Below are 15,090 nucleotides of genomic sequence, written 5' to 3'. Positions count from 1 at the left end.
ACCCGTGGCAAGTGGTGGTTGTGCCGTCAGCCCGTCCTTGTCGTTGGGCCAGAGAGCGAGATCCACAGGACGAATGTCGAGATAAAAATAGTACTGTACGCCGTTGTTCTCTGTGTGCAACCAACACACGGGCACGACACGGCAGAGCAAATTTTAATCGTGTGAGTTGGTGCGCCGGGGGTTACGTTGTACAGTAGCTGCCGGATTAATAACGAAACCGCAGCTGCGTGGGTTGGAACTCCTCTGTCCCGGTTCACGCGAAAAATCCGATCTGCGCCTCAGTGGGGGGGCTGTCCGTATCGTCAACCCCGCGTGATACATATCACATGGTTCCGGAACGCATGTTCCGACCCAAACCAGCCGGTCGAGACCAATGGGGCGACGACAGGTGGAGTGGACACGATAAAAAAAAAAAGGGTTTGAGCGAGTGAAACTAGTAGCGTGGCACGTACGCTTGCTCGGGCTCCCGGCCTGGCGCCAGTCGACGAAGCAAACGATTGGAGCAGAGCACTAGTCCCCCCGTAATCTAATTTCCCATGACACGTTGCAATTTCCACGTATTCACCCAACCGCTCGTTTCTTCCTGCCCTGCCCACCGCGGCGGCACCGCCCTCAGCCCCTCCTCACCCGCTCACCCTCTATATAAAAACCCCCGATCCAACCCCAGAGGCCAGACCTCATTGGACTCGCTCCTCCAAAGGCAAAACACAGGCGCTTCGTTTTGTTCCAGTCACCTTCTCCTCCGAGGATCTCGATTCTCCAGCAAAGAAGCAGCAACCCAAGGACGTGCGGCACGAAGCTAGCTTCGCGTTCTTCCGGTTCCAGACGCTCGCGCACACTGACACCAGTGATCGATCGATCGATTCCACAAGGTACTATCTGCCGTTCTATCTTTCCCTCGCGTCGATTCGATCCGTTCTACGGTACTAGTACGAAGCGAACGAATGGGGGTTTTCTCGATCCGACATTCCGACCCATGGATACAGTAGAGAAACCCGACACGCGCGCATTGCTCGCGGGTTCGCCCGGGCGCCCGTTCCGCTCCCTTCCCTCCCCCCAGCGCGCCGCCGCCGCCGCCGCGCTCAACGTACGCCGGCCGCCAACCCCCTAGATAACGACCCCAAACTTGCCCCGCGCCGCCTCCTGGCTAGCTTAGTTCTCGAAGCGCGATTCGCGGGGAGATGAGGTCTCCGGCACACGCGGCCCGTACTGTTAATCGGCGGCGGCAAGGTTTCCGCTCATCTCCTCCCCCTTTTCCGCATCGAACTAGCTTGAATCGCAAAGGTAAATCGGTGCATTCTACTCCCGCCCTATAATCTCTAATCGATTTCTACTCCCTGGATATTGCAGGCGCAGGCGCGCACAAGAGGACCGAATCGGATCGAGTCGATGGTCCTCGTTGCGGCGGGGAGCGTGAGCGTGGTGAAGCTCATCTTCAGCCTGGCCGTCGCCATCAACGCCGCGGCCAGCAAGGCGAAGCGGAACAGGGCCGAATGCCTCGACATCGCGACCCGCGCTAGCACGCTCGACGCGGCCCTCTCCTCGCTCGAAGACTCATCGGTCTCCGTCGGCGGCGCGCCGCCGAAGGCGAAGCACCCGGCGGTGGCGTCCGCGCTCGAGGGCCTCCACCTGGCGCTCCACCGGGCCCTCCAGGCCGTCATGGACTGCCATGAGGACGGCGCCGTGTCCCGCCACGTCAACGCCGACAGGGTGTCCGCCGAGCTGCGCCGGGCGAACCAGGTCATCACGGAGCGGATGATGGACGTCATCCTCGTCGCCAGCCTGCACACCAACAGCGTCGTCGTGGTTGATGCGCACCAGTCGAAGCATCGTGGAGATGGGGGATCGCCACCAATTCGCCCGCTGTCCCAAATTCAGGTAACAAACAGTAGCTTTGTGTTTGCTTCTTGCAGTGTTAGGACAGGAGACAATCAAAAAGCTGAATTTGAGGGGGGAAATCATGTTTCGTCTAGTATGAATTGCAGTTTACTTGCCTACGTTTTACCCCCAAATGCAATTATGTGTTAGCTTGCACTCTTATTATAATCTGAAATCAAAGCTGTGCTAGTTTCGAGATCAAGTCCAAATTGTAGCAGGAGACGATGGAAATCTCAATTTATGGGGCAGATTATGCTTCTTCTGATATTAATTGCAGTTTAATTAGGAAATGATGGTTTTTAGATCCTTGTAGATCATTCATGTCAGAAATCCCCGTTGCATTCAATGCTGTCCTTGATATATATACCCATTTTACAAACTGTCCAAAGTCAAACATACAAATGTTGGTTTCAATATCTTCTTCGATTTTCAGTATATATCGGTTGGATATTTATATATTGTTGTTTTATTAACCTGTACATACTCATCTCAGGTGGCCTCTTTTCCAAACTCTTCCAAGGACGAGAAGCTTTCTGCCACATCAGGTAAGATCTTGTATATTGTTCGATATTTTCAAAAGAGAAACAACATCCATCCTCTGCATCATCAAGGCACTATTAGCTATACAGGCTGTACTTACTGTCATTCTACGAAAATAGTTTCTATCTATACATGCATAGCTGCCATATTCTTTCCTGCTTTCTTGTGGTTTGCTTATTGATCCCATGTCTATATATGTATATTTTGTTGATGATTTGCTTCTAGCATGTACACAGGTTTCAATAGTTTCGATTTCTCTGAATTGGAGGTTGCTACAAATAAATTCTCAGAAGAAAACTGGATCGGAAAAAGTGACTCTTGTACCGTCTACAAGGTATACCCCATATGCTAGCATGGTTATTTTGCCAACTCTGTTTTAAGTTTTTTCTCAATTGTAGGCTTCTTGCATGTTTAATGTGCTAATACTTAATATTCAGCCAACATCTCATGTACAGTATTTATCATAGAAAGTCTAAGTTGTGCGGTCTCACTTTAGATCGAACATTCTTCCTTTTAGTAACAGCCTATTCTATTGCTTATGCTCACTGTGGTTTTCGTGCCTATGAGCCATTAAATTGAAAGTACATATGAATTCTAAACTTTATACTCTGTATTAATCACGAAATTGACGAGTCATTTTTTTAACTTTCTCTGATCCATGTTTGAATTTTTGTGTGACCTTAAGTTACTAAATATAAGATTGTAATCCCTCAGTTGAGAAATATAAGGCGCATGAGTTTTCCAATAGTTATCTTTGATAAAGAATATACTAGTATGATTAGAGTGGCTGTTACTTTTTTTTGTTTCAGGGTGAATTACCCAATGGTTCTGAAGTTGCCGTCAAAGAATATAATAAGAATCAATACAAGGCTTGCAGAAACGAATGCCAGAATGAGGAAAATTTGGCAGCAAAGCTTCTGCATAAGAATATTTTGAAACTTGAGGGCCGTGGCTCTTCTGGTGGACGGTATTATCAGGTCTATCCATACATGCACAACCGAAGCTTGTCCAAGCACATACATGGCATGTTCCCTTTACAACTAAATCTAAATATCTCTAAATAATCTGTTTCTCTATCTCATGTGATTAATGAGTTATCCATTTACTGTTTTTTCAGGCAATGGGCTACCGTGGCCAGAGCTTTTCAATATAATTCGAGGGATTGCCCGAGGCGCAGATTATCTGCATGAGCAATGCGGACTAGGCATCATCCATCTTCATTTAAAGCCCAGCAGCATCCTCCTGGACTATGACTATACTCCCAAGATTTGTTATTTTGGAAACTCCAAGGTGTTACCTGCTTCTGCCAAGGAGGGGGTAGTTGATTCTGTAGTACGACCATGGTATGTACCTAAGAAAAGTTGCCATTTCAATAGACTACAATCGCTGCTTAATTACTTCCTTTCTTTTCTCAAATGAGCAATTTCTTTGTTTTTGTTTTTCAAGTGGTTTCGCAGCTCCAGAATACATCAAGTCTGGCAGATTTTCAGCAAAAAGTGACGTCTACAGCTTTGGCGTCCTCCTCCTCGAGCTCGTTACTGGATGGAGCCGTTATCGGAAAGGGGATGATAATCGGGACGAACGTCTAAATGAGTTGGTAAGTATCTTCTTAGTTAGCATATCTACACATACTCAATTATCTGTTCTTTTATTTTTGTTGAGTCATCCTTAATTCCGCGTATGTGCAGGTGTGGGAGTTTTGGCAGAATGGAAGGGAGGACGATTGTGTTGACCCAATGCTAGCCCGTGCCACCGGCACAATGGGGTCGCAGTTCCAGGAGATGAAGAGGTGCATCCATGTGGCACTGCTCTGTCTCGAAGAGGACCCGGTGCTGCGCCCTGACATGGCTGGCGTCCTCAGGATGCTCGCGGACAATAATAACCTGATTCCACGCCCGCAGCACCCAGCTTACACCACTTGATCTGTGTAGATGATCTGATCACGAAACACGCAAAGCTCTAGTACAGTGCAGTATGCCCCTATTGATCCTTCGAATCGTAAAGAGATCTTAATTGTAAATCAAATGCCGGACTGTACATAAGCCGGCCTGTGGAAACGGTAGTTTTTTGTACCCGTTTCTGCCCCACCAATAGGTAGATCCATTGTTTTGTTTTCCACACGAATAGATAGTTGTTTCCACAGTTTTGTTCTACATGTGAAATTGTTGTTTGAAAAGTAATGCAATCTGTCCAGTTCATTTTCTATCTCTTCTGATGATCAATATATTATGTTGTTTGGGAAGTAATGCAATCTGTCCAGCTCATTTTCTATCTCTTGTCATGATCAATATATTTTGACGGTTATATCTTTCTAAATGTGAATTGAACCTCTGATCCATCTATATTTATGATTCCTTGATGGTGGATGTATATTGTCTTATGAATTTATTGGTCATATGAAATGCTTTGCCTTTTCAAAAAAGATGGAAAGAAATGCTTTGCTTCTTTACAAAGGCATTTTGGCGCACTTCCAATCTTCCATACATGACAGTATTGTCGAATTGTCATATCGTTTAGACATCATATTATTTCATAGTATTGTAATATAATGGTTGTTTTAGGAAGAACTATCTCAAAATGTTACCCCCCCTCCATAATTCTTGCCCCAGATTTTCTCTAAAATGTACTACCTCCGTTATATAATTCTTGTCGAAATTTTACATGTATCTAGACATTTTTTAGAAATAAATACATCCATTTTTTAATAAAATTGAGACAAGAATTATAGAACGGAGAAAGTATGGTTCAAATTCGAAGCGGTGTACCCTCTCCTGAATCTACACTTGTGGAGCAGATCGATTTGTTTCGAAGCTGTTCATGTGATAGTACTGCACTTTTTGCAGGGGAGGGGACAAGCAGAGTGTCGCAACGGCTTTACTGCAATTAATCAACTGAGGGACGAACGGTTTGCTGCAGCTGGCTGCTGGGCCCCGCCTGGCAGTGAGCAGTGGGAGGGAGCGGCACGTGAGCCTCGCGCTCAATGTACGCTGCGTCCACCCGTCGGCATGGACACGTGGAGCACAACGTACTACTGCGTGCATTCCGGAACATTCCGAAACAATCCGGAACACGCGGGCTTGAACGCTACAGCGGCCCGGCCGCGCGCTCTGGTCGTCGTCGTGTGGAGCCGCACGGACGGTGGAGATCGGCTAGCGGCATAAATTAGCGCATATTCTCTCGTGCCCTTTAATTTCTTCTTTATTAAATAGTCTCCCTGTCGTTGACAAATCTGAAAGACTGGACTAGCTACTGTTCTAGTGTTCTACTGCCATGTGGGTTCACAGAGACAGAGGTAACTATGGTGTCGTGATACGCGAAATTATAAGTTGGGCGGGTTCGGTCGGACACATCCAACCCTACACGTGTAGGCTTATCAACGGACATAATTAGTTAGTTTCTCCGTTATGTGCATCTCTCTGGCAATGACAAGTTGACAAGGACGGTTCAACCACCAGTTGCCCACGGCGTACGCATGGAGAGCTTCGCGGGCAAGGAAGCGACCAAGCTCGATCAACGCAAGTAGGAGTAGTGTACTACCAATCCAGTTCGCCCATGGGCGCCACGGTCCTGACGCGGGCGTTAACTTCAGGTAGAGACAATTAATGGGACGGCAGAGACAAGAAAATGATTGCTCACTTTTCTTTACGAGGAAAAAGAATGATTGCCGAACTTTAAAACCATACTACTATCAGTACTTATGCCATCCACTGATGTAAAGGTACGCACAACCTAAGACACTGGCCATGCCATCATACTTTTTTTGGCCTTTTATTCCACACGTCGACTTCTCAGTTATCTCGTGAGTTGTGATAGGACGTGAGTCGTTTGTTGCTTTTTGCTACAAATATCTGTTGCAATTTCAACAAGATATGCCCTAAACGCATAAAGAAAATACTAGTCAGACATAGGTGCAAACTAATTCAAGAAAGGAAATGGAACTAAAAAAATTGTTAAGCAGCTGCATATTGTAAATTAATCCAATACAAAGTTACTGTCCTTGTCAGATTGTGACACGACGAAGCAAAAAGCAGCCAACGTGGGTTGCTCGTGGACGTACTCCCTCCGTTTTTACATAGGTTTAATTAGATCTATGCCATTATAATTTCTACCGGTTGTAAATATGTCATTACAAAAACTTGACTTGGAGAAATGACATTCTAACTTTTTTATACATCTATTCATGCCATTTTCTCCAATACCAGCACGTATACTGTCTAAATACGTATAGACATAGCTCTATAAGAACAATTTTTTTCCATCCCAATTCAAACAATTTTATTCCTCTTCCCCACGCGTTCCTCATATCCCGTCCCCAACGGTAAACTGATATTACTGTTTTTTATTTTCTGTAATTTTTATAGATTTTTCTAAGAACATTGAACATTGGGCCAAATTTGATTTTTTTTAACCTTTATGGCACCTGGAAGACTCGAACGTACTACTGAACATTGTAAATAGAGGTATTATGGTAAAACATTGTTGTACAAGCTGAAATACATGTATTTTATGAACACTTGTTGGTCTTAAGTGGACAGAATGGCGTTGATAGAGGCATAAGAAAGTTAAAGTGGAATTTCTCCAAGTTAAATTTTTGTAATAGCATATCTCCAACCGGTGAGATAGAGAGTGACATAGATCCAATTAAACTTTTTTTATAAAGGGCATCTATTAGTTTGCACGGACGTAACCATCTCGATCTGAGGAATAAGTCTGGTCGACATGCAACGGCCGGCGCTAAGTGTAGCAACTGGTTGAGGATTAATAATTAACTGATCCCCTCCAAAAAAAAAAGGTAGCTGATCGCCGAACGGTTCGGTGCGCTGGCTGATGGGCCCCGGCTGGCAGTGACAGCAGGAGGGAGCGGCAGGAGAAACGCACGCACGTGAGTCGTTGCAGCTCTCCCTCGTCCGGGTCGCGCGGTTCACCGTCGACGCGGACGCGGAGTACGGAACATTCCGGAATCGTATCAGCAGTTCTCCTACGTACAGCCCGCTGCTCGACGTGTGTACGTCCAGCAGCGCAGTATTAGCTTGGGGCATAATTAGCGCGTATTCTCTTCTTCGACCCCTTTTTTTTTCCTTTAATTAATTTCCCTGTCATTGACATATCTGAAAGCTAATTAATTTCCCTGTCATTGACATATCGGAAAGCTTGGGACTAGCTAGTGACAGAAGTTAGTTGCTGCTATGCACTACAGATGGATGAGTACGCAGATACTTCCCCTACATACGTCGATCTGCGGGAATTTTCGCGGCAGGCTGGGTTTGCGATGATAATTTCTCGCTCTTTTTTCGAGTTTTGACCAACTAGTCGGCGTATACAAGTATTACTTCCGTTTCATAATTTTTGTCTCAAATTTGTTCGAAAATAAATGTATCTATTTTAAAAAAATATTTAGATACATGCAATATTTATGGAACGGAGAGAATACGTAGCAGCAGTAGGAATAATTACATTAGTAAGATCAGTCAAATCTTCATTTTCGGTAGTCGGAAGTTAAAAAAATGCGTCAAACTAAAGTAATGTCGGGTTTGGGTTACCGATCGGTCGGGAGGCTCTCGTGCTGAAACTCACCCTCGATCGGATCGGGAGATCCAACTCACCCAAGCTCTAAAATTATTACCGGGCAGAGAGACGAGATAGAGATAGAGTAGAGTACCGGTTTTTTTTTTTTTGCGGGGAAAGAGTAGAGTACATACATGCATCTGCGTCGTACGGAAATTACGGGGACAAGCTAGACTGGACTGTTTGATTCGGACGTCGGATTGGTCGGCTGGCCCGTCCACGCGCGAGCGCAGCAATTTGACTGACGGCGCGTTCTGCGAAAAACATCTTTGCGTCGTTATGTTGTCGTTTTGCGCCCTTCCTATTCGGCACAACATCACTCTCTGACTGACGGCGGTTGGTGGCGCTGGCTAGCTGCCGGTGGGCCTTTTCTGGCAGCCAGTGGGAACGGCAGCACGGACCCGCGCGGGGTTCCAGAAGTCGGATCGTCCGTCGTACGTGGTGTCCAACCGCACGCCAGCGGAGAATTTTGGAATCCGACTGGAAACTTTCCCCTTGTCTTTTTTTAGGGTTTTCCCTTGTCAAGTTGTCATCGTCACACCGGAAAGCTTAGATTATCCATTGATAGGCACTGCAATGCCCGGCGATAAGTTCACGCCGGCAGCTACAAGGACAGAGACCCCTCTCCCGCCCACGTGGCGGGGCGGCAGCAGCCGGGGCCCACGCGTTTTGAGCAAGGCGGCGACTGGACGCCGCGTAGTATACCGTACCGTACGGGTGCGTATCTCCACGTGTCGTGAGCGGCTTGTACGGGAGCGTGAGTTTCCGAATTGTTTTTTCTTTTTGTCCTCCTTGGATGGATAATGGACAGATCAAGCTCGACAGCTGGTTTGTTGCTTAATTTGCCGTGTCAGTCTGACAAAGACAGCACGGTTTGTTGCTTCGCCGTTCCTTCAGCAAGAGAAAACAAAGGAGCAATCATTTTTGAGCTTTTTCCTTCTCGCATGTCTCTGTCCGTTGTCTCATTTCCCGTGGGTTCACTGAATTCACTTGCTTGCTCGCGCGGCTCTTGCCCCCGCATAAACGTACGTAGGCGTGCACGTGGCGGGCGGTGGCGACCTACTTTCTGCTGTCGTTGTCGCTGTTGCCAGATACTCCTGAGTCCTGATTCATGAGTATAACGGAACAAGTAATCATGTACCCCATTCCATGTTAAAGGCCATTAAGAGTCAATACAAAGATTTGACCACAAATTACAACGTGAAGACATGGTTTATATGACATGAAATTATTATCGCTAGATTCGTTGTAAACAAAATTCAAAATATTGTAGTTTCATATCTTACACACATATTAATAGAGTAATTCCTGATCAAAACTTTGTCTTAACGAAAACTTAATACGCCTTATATTAATGGAGGGAGTAATTGTAGGGTGGGATACGGGAACCACTAGCTAGCAGCTTAATCTGTACGACGCGTTCAACACGTGTGGCGACCACGGCTCTTTCAGTCGTATGCTGAAAAAGGAAGATACGCACGTGGCCCGAGAATGCTTCTGAGCAATTGATAAAACAGAAATACAATATAAACGAAAATGACAGATAAAATTGCTCCGAGAGTGAGAAATTCGTCGGCTTTAGGATTGAAGGTCACAATGACAGTTGCCAAATTTAGAGGAGAATGCCATTGGGTTCAATTTTATAGGAATAGAATCTCATTCCTATTTTTCCAAACGGTGGCTGACGTGCGTGTACATGTAACGAGTCGTTTCAGATATCGTCAGTTCAATTTTTTTGCAGCAATAATACTAGTGGAGCTAGAAACAGGAGGTGAGAGCATCTCTAGTAGATCCCTTATACAATCTCTCTGTAGATTTTTGGGTTTTCGCGTGAAAAAAGATGCCCTGAACAAACCCCTTTAAAACAGTCGGCCTATAAAAAGTTTTAAGGGTCGCCGTTTAAATACTCAATTCCTCATTTGATCCACCTCCCACACACGTGGGCCACTACCAAATTTGGTAAAATCCGTCTGATCCTACGTGGTACAATATTATATCATGTTAATATTTTTGGTCAAAGGCTTATCTTAACGAAACAAAATACTCCATTTCACAAAGGTTGGCATATTTTGTTTCGTTAAGATAAGTCTTTGACCAAGAATTGCGGTATTAATATGTAACCTATATGATAGAAAATCAAGATTATTAGAAAGAATTTTTAAAAACGAATCTGTTAATATAAATTTCATGTATGTAAGAACACATATTAATAGAATTATCATTGGTCAAAACTTTGTCTTAACTAAACAAAATACGCAACCTTTATGAAATGGAGTGAGTATGTTTTAAGCGATTTGTTCTGCCGACACAAACCAATACGTTAAAACAGTTTTAGTGTCTACCTTGTTTTTGAAGGACCAACATTTTAAGATATCCGTTAAAGATGCTCCGAGGACAGGAGCAGGCGATCTGTGGAGTGAACTCCCACTCCACACCAGTCGAGCTTTTGTGGGGCCTCCCTTGTTGAAACGAGGTGACTGCGCGTCGACACGCGTCGAGCTTTGTGTGGGCTCCCCTGATTGAAATGAGGCGACGGTACGTCGATGATGCAGACGGTGGCACCTGCGCCGAATGCGAAGAACGTCCGACGACTACGGGAGTTGCTGCTACTCTTTGCGTGTAGATCGAGTTGACCCCAGTGATAGCTATAACAGCGATCATCATAGGCTCCATAGCGCGTGCAGACCCGTATCCGCTAGTGCAGAGACCCGTATCCGATAACGGCGTACTACCATATATAACCCTCCCGCCCTCCAATCGACCCCCAAATCAAACCCTCCCCCCAAAGCAAAAGCAAAGAAAGTCAAGGAAGTACTCTTGCCGATCCCCATTCCCCAAACCCTCTCTCTCTCTCTCTCTCTCCGATTTGATTTGATTGAACCGAGCCTGCAGCCATGGTGGATCTGGCGGTCTTCGGCGTGGGCGGGGGCGTGCTGAGGCTCATCTTCACGCTCGCCGTCGCCATCGGGGCCAAGGCGGACACGGCGAAGCAGAACAGGGAGGAGTGCCTCCGGATCGCCAGGCGCGCCGCCAAGCTCCACGGGACGCTCGCCGCCCAGGCATACACGCTGGCGGAGGCCACGCGGCGGCACCCGGCGGTGGCCTCCGTGCTCAACGACCTCCGCGAGGCGCTCCGCGAGGCCCTCGAGGGCGTCAAGGCCTGCCAGAGGGACTGCGGCGCCCTGATCCGCCTCCTCAAAGCCGCTAGGGTGTCCGCCCAGCTGCGTGTGCTCAACAGGGACATCAAGGACCGGATCATGGACGTGCTCCTCGTCACCAGCCTCTACACCAACGGCCTCGTGTATACAATGCACCTCTACCACATGGAGCATCTGCGGATTCAGGTATATATTATACTATCCTGCCTTCTGGTTCTAGCAAGAGTTGATCAATATGCCCCACCCAATTTGATGACTTTAATTACTTCCTACTAGCGCCATATAATGATGCACGGCCACCACATGGAGCATCATAGATTACCTCGCCCGCTGCCCCAAATGCAGATCCAGCTGGAGGTATATACTACTACTTCGAGTTTGATCATATGTCTTAATTTAGTAATTAATTGCTACTTACCTTCGTTAATTATCGTATTGTCGTCGACCTGAATTTCGCTTCTGGTGGATTAATTTTGTCATTTTATTGCAGCAGCATGGCTATGGGAACACGCACGCCCAAAGCTTGTCGAATCAGTCGTATGCCATCCAGGCGGCCTCCCCGTCACTTCCTGATCAGAGAGCAACTAGCAGCTCGATCCCTTGCCAGATCGAGTGGAGGGCGGCGGTTCCCGAGGATGTGGTGGACTTTCGTCGTGAGGCCAGGGAATCAAACATTGAGCCTCGTCTTGTCGTGCTCCTCATTCTCGTCCTGCTGCTCCTGGGCACCCGCTGTGGCTTGGAAAGACTCCTCCTTTTCTACCTGTGGCGTTTGTTGTTTCGTCTTGGCTGATGTGATGAGCAACCCTGGAAACAAGACTCTGTGGCAGGACAGTTTTCCAACTCCACATCAGTGTACTGTTTTGTTTTGTTTTGTCAATTTTGGAGTGCGTGCATATTCTTCAGTTAGTGTTCTTGTTGTTTAGCCTAGAATGTTAAAGAGTGCAAATATGTATTTGTATGGTATTGCTATCGTTCAAATTAGTATACATGGAGATCACTTCAGAGTCCAACCTTTAGTTGATTTATTCATTTGATTTTTGTGTTGGAATCATGTTGCCTTGATTATTTGAGCACAAAATGTCAGAGGTTCGAATGCGGACCATAGTACAGGAAGGGCCCTCGAGGGCGGGTATGAATTGCCTATCCGTTGCAGTAACCCACACCATCATGCATAGACAGGTGGGTATCATGGCATCCAGGACACCTTGGGTAGGTAACATTTTGAGATGGTTCTTCCAAAAACAACCATTATATGACAATGCTGTTGGGACGGCGCACAAAGCAAGTCCACCGGCGTGCGCGCAGCGGCGACGGCGCTTGGGAGGCAGAGGGGTGCTCTGGTCTGTGGGACTCATCGGCACGTGGAGGTCGTCTTGGGCTCGGGTTGCGTGGGCATACAGTATGTCGGAGAGATTCCTTTTCTGAAGAATTTCTGAAACTCAGTAAAGAATTTATGAAGAGACCTTTTTTCTCTTTCTGAAACTCGGTATTACCAATCGAGAGACTCAAAAACGACAGAAAGGCGCGGACGAATAAAATGGAGAGGGATTGCTTTGGCTCCAGCTGGGTTGGATACGTGGGTGCGTCGTCTCGACGATCGAGCAGAAGAGAGCTTTTCTGGGGGGTTTTGTTTTTCTGGGAGAAATTTGTGTCGATTTGCGTAGGGTGCAGCCTGGTATATCCGCGCAGAAGAAAGAGGTTGAGAGCCGGCCTTGGGCAACGGTCTCGAGCCAACGTGGGGTGGATACTACGCGTGGTCGAAATTACGGGCACAACTCAGCTGAATTGCACGCTTCGGTCGTCCACAAACGCTGCGTAGCAAACTGACTGACGGCGGCGCCATCCATCCATGATGCGCCGGGGCCGGGCCGTCCCGCTAGCAAGCGTGCGTGCCATGCAAATGGTAACCACACGGACGCACCCTCTTTTCGGTTTTTCTCCACGACAAATATCGTTAACTATAATTAATAATGGGGCGACGGCTTGGTGCGCTGGCAGTGGGTTGCGAGTCTTGCGACAGGCCGGGTCAGGGTGTACTCGTACCCATCGACCGACCTTTGCTACATGCACGCTCACTCGCTCAACACGTGATGGAGTCGTCTCTCCCGGTCGCGACGCCCTCGCGATAATTCGCTCGACATGGACGCGCTGCGGTGCTCCATCGGAACATTCCCGAAGAATCACATCACTCCTTTCATTTCCAGATATCCTCCTTTAATTAATCAGAATTGCTTCGCCTACGACGTTTTCACGTCCGATCGCTGTACGAGGTTTGCTAGGCACGTTTGTTTCTTTCCTCTGTCTAGCTCCTCCCAGGCTTCGGGCCCAGTCCAAATACAAACCCGAAATACTTAGTCTCCCGGCCGTAAGAATTTCTCCACAACTCCTCTCCCGACTTAACCTTTTACGCCTCTTTCTCTTCCCTCCTTTTGGTGATCTGCAAATCAATCTAAGTCAGGTGTAATCTGCAGCACTGCATGTAAGTCGAATCGAAAGGGCAAATATTGTGACTAAAAGATGTTCTGATCGAATTCTCGTTCAATTAGTAGCTTAGATTGGAGGGGGAAACTGAAGAAATGGTGCCATTCTTTGCCTAACAATTATGAAACTACAGTACTGTAATTCTTGCCGAATACTTGGGTTTACAACTGATAGCTCCATGAGCTACTGAATTTTCATAGAATAATTCAACAAGCTTTGCATACATACACATTATGAAAGCATGTAGAGCCACTGTATCAAAAGCAGAGCACATAAACAACCTGTACGTTCTACTTTGCAAGTCAGATTTCCTGCCCTTGAGATTCTCCTTAGACTCGGATGAGCACATCAGGATGACTAGTGATGAAAGTAGTATTTGTTGTACGCGCGGTCGCCCCCGACCGACCAAAGACAAGGACGGGATGGTCGCGATGGCAGCGGCGACCACCGAGGATTAGGATGGCAAGGTTACGACGGCGGCGAGGATGAAAACGGGATGGTTACTGTTGCGTCCTAGAATTCGTCTAGGTGTAGATCTAGCCAGGTATACTACTTTCTGTGATTCAACATGGCATTCGGGTATGGGGCTAGAGAGAGAGAGAGAAGGATAGAGTTACCTTCGCCTTGGGACGACGAGGAGCTTGACGGAGCGGCCATGTCGATGGCGAGGGAGCGACGGTGAGGGAAAGACGGCGGGGACGACGGCGGGGACAAAGCTTTCCGTGGCCTCTGCGCAACCCTAGATCGGAAGGGATTTGTCGGTGGGGTGGACGGCAACGCAGCGAACCTCGTAGTGCGTGCCCCGGCCCCCCACCTCTTTATATAGCGCAACGCGACAAGGGCCCGCCAACCATATTGGATTGGGCGCCCCCGATCAGGACGCGTCAGATCTAGGCCCGATGGGCCGTTGAGCCCACACGGCTGGGAGATCACTCTAACAGTTACGGCAGCGACGTCGGTGAGGAAAGACGACGACGACGACATGGTTGTGATAGGGGTAGCGACCAAAGATAAGGATGGAGATCCATGATGTTGTCGGAGAACCAGCAGCGGCAGCAATCCAGAGCTGGGTCACAGCCTTGCAGGCACGAGAAAGAAGACGATGAATGGATCTGACCGATTGGTTTTGGGCTTGCCTAGGCCTGGACTTGGGGAACACACAGGCGACCAAGAAAGAGAAAATTAACAGCCAGCTCGTAGCCACGTACAGATAGAATCGTACAAGCGTCGGATGGAAATTGTCATACGCATAGCACGGCCGTTAATTAATTTCTCCCCGGCGTTCCTTAATTAATCCCTCTCTTCCCTAGCTAACCGTCATTTGCGGGCAGCGTATTAGATTAATTAGATCCACTGCTTCTTCTTTTTACTGTAGTTAATTGGATCAACTAGCTGCTACTACGGCCAGACTAGTACGGGAAAAGAGTCGTGTATCAAACTGACTAATTGCCCGATCAAACAGTACGTT

The 15,090-nt window shown here is 47.4% G+C and overlaps 2 protein-coding genes across 4 annotated transcripts; both read left to right on the top strand.

The window, feature by feature from the left end:
- The first annotated feature begins 682 nt into the window (after positions 1-682).
- LOC100837103 (putative receptor-like protein kinase At4g00960) lies at positions 683-4,626 on the top strand. 2 transcript variants are annotated; one of them, XM_003575666.4, is made up of 8 exons: positions 683-872; positions 1,351-1,878; positions 2,372-2,423; positions 2,655-2,752; positions 3,228-3,441; positions 3,536-3,761; positions 3,865-4,015; positions 4,107-4,626. In XM_003575666.4, the coding sequence occupies exons 2-8, from the start codon at positions 1,390-1,392 to the stop codon at positions 4,338-4,340; spliced, it is 1,464 nt and encodes a 487-aa protein (XP_003575714.2). In that variant the 5' UTR covers positions 683-872; positions 1,351-1,389; the 3' UTR covers positions 4,341-4,626. The 2 variants fall into 2 exon arrangements, with proteins under 2 accessions (XP_003575714.2, XP_014757950.1); XM_014902464.2 differs by lacking the exon at positions 683-872 and adding an exon at positions 1,045-1,230.
- Positions 4,627-10,755: 6,129 nt separating this feature from the next.
- LOC100836793 lies at positions 10,756-12,166 on the top strand. Of its 2 annotated transcripts, none has more exons than XM_003575665.3 (3): positions 10,756-11,327; positions 11,418-11,498; positions 11,635-12,166. In XM_003575665.3, the coding sequence occupies exons 1-3, from the start codon at positions 10,878-10,880 to the stop codon at positions 11,929-11,931; spliced, it is 828 nt and encodes a 275-aa protein (XP_003575713.1). In that variant the 5' UTR covers positions 10,756-10,877; the 3' UTR covers positions 11,932-12,166. The 2 variants fall into 2 exon arrangements, with proteins under 2 accessions (XP_003575713.1, XP_010237440.1); XM_010239138.2 differs by having other exon boundaries at positions 11,632-12,166.
- The last annotated feature ends 2,924 nt before the right edge of the window (positions 12,167-15,090 follow it).

This window comes from Brachypodium distachyon, chromosome 4 (assembly GCF_000005505.3).
Source record: "Brachypodium distachyon strain Bd21 chromosome 4, Brachypodium_distachyon_v3.0, whole genome shotgun sequence".
NCBI lineage: Eukaryota > Viridiplantae > Streptophyta > Magnoliopsida > Poales > Poaceae > Brachypodium > Brachypodium distachyon.
The sequence above is the reverse complement of the archived record's forward strand: the minus strand, read 5'-3'. Positions and strand labels throughout refer to the sequence as shown.

Coding starts and splice junctions, on each gene's coding strand:
- LOC100837103 (XM_003575666.4), top strand. CDS start 1,390: ATGGTCCTCGTTGCGGCGGGGAGCGTGAGCGTGGTGAAGCTCATCTTC. Junction 3,762..3,864: donor GATTCTGTAGTACGACCATG/GTATGTACCTAA, acceptor TTGTTTTTCAAG/TGGTTTCGCAGCTCCAGAAT. Junction 4,016..4,106: donor ACGAACGTCTAAATGAGTTG/GTAAGTATCTTC, acceptor GCGTATGTGCAG/GTGTGGGAGTTTTGGCAGAA.
- LOC100836793 (XM_010239138.2), top strand. CDS start 10,878: ATGGTGGATCTGGCGGTCTTCGGCGTGGGCGGGGGCGTGCTGAGGCTC. Junction 11,328..11,417: donor TGGAGCATCTGCGGATTCAG/GTATATATTATA, acceptor ACTTCCTACTAG/CGCCATATAATGATGCACGG. Junction 11,499..11,631: donor AAATGCAGATCCAGCTGGAG/GTATATACTACT, acceptor ATTTTATTGCAG/CAGCATGGCTATGGGAACAC.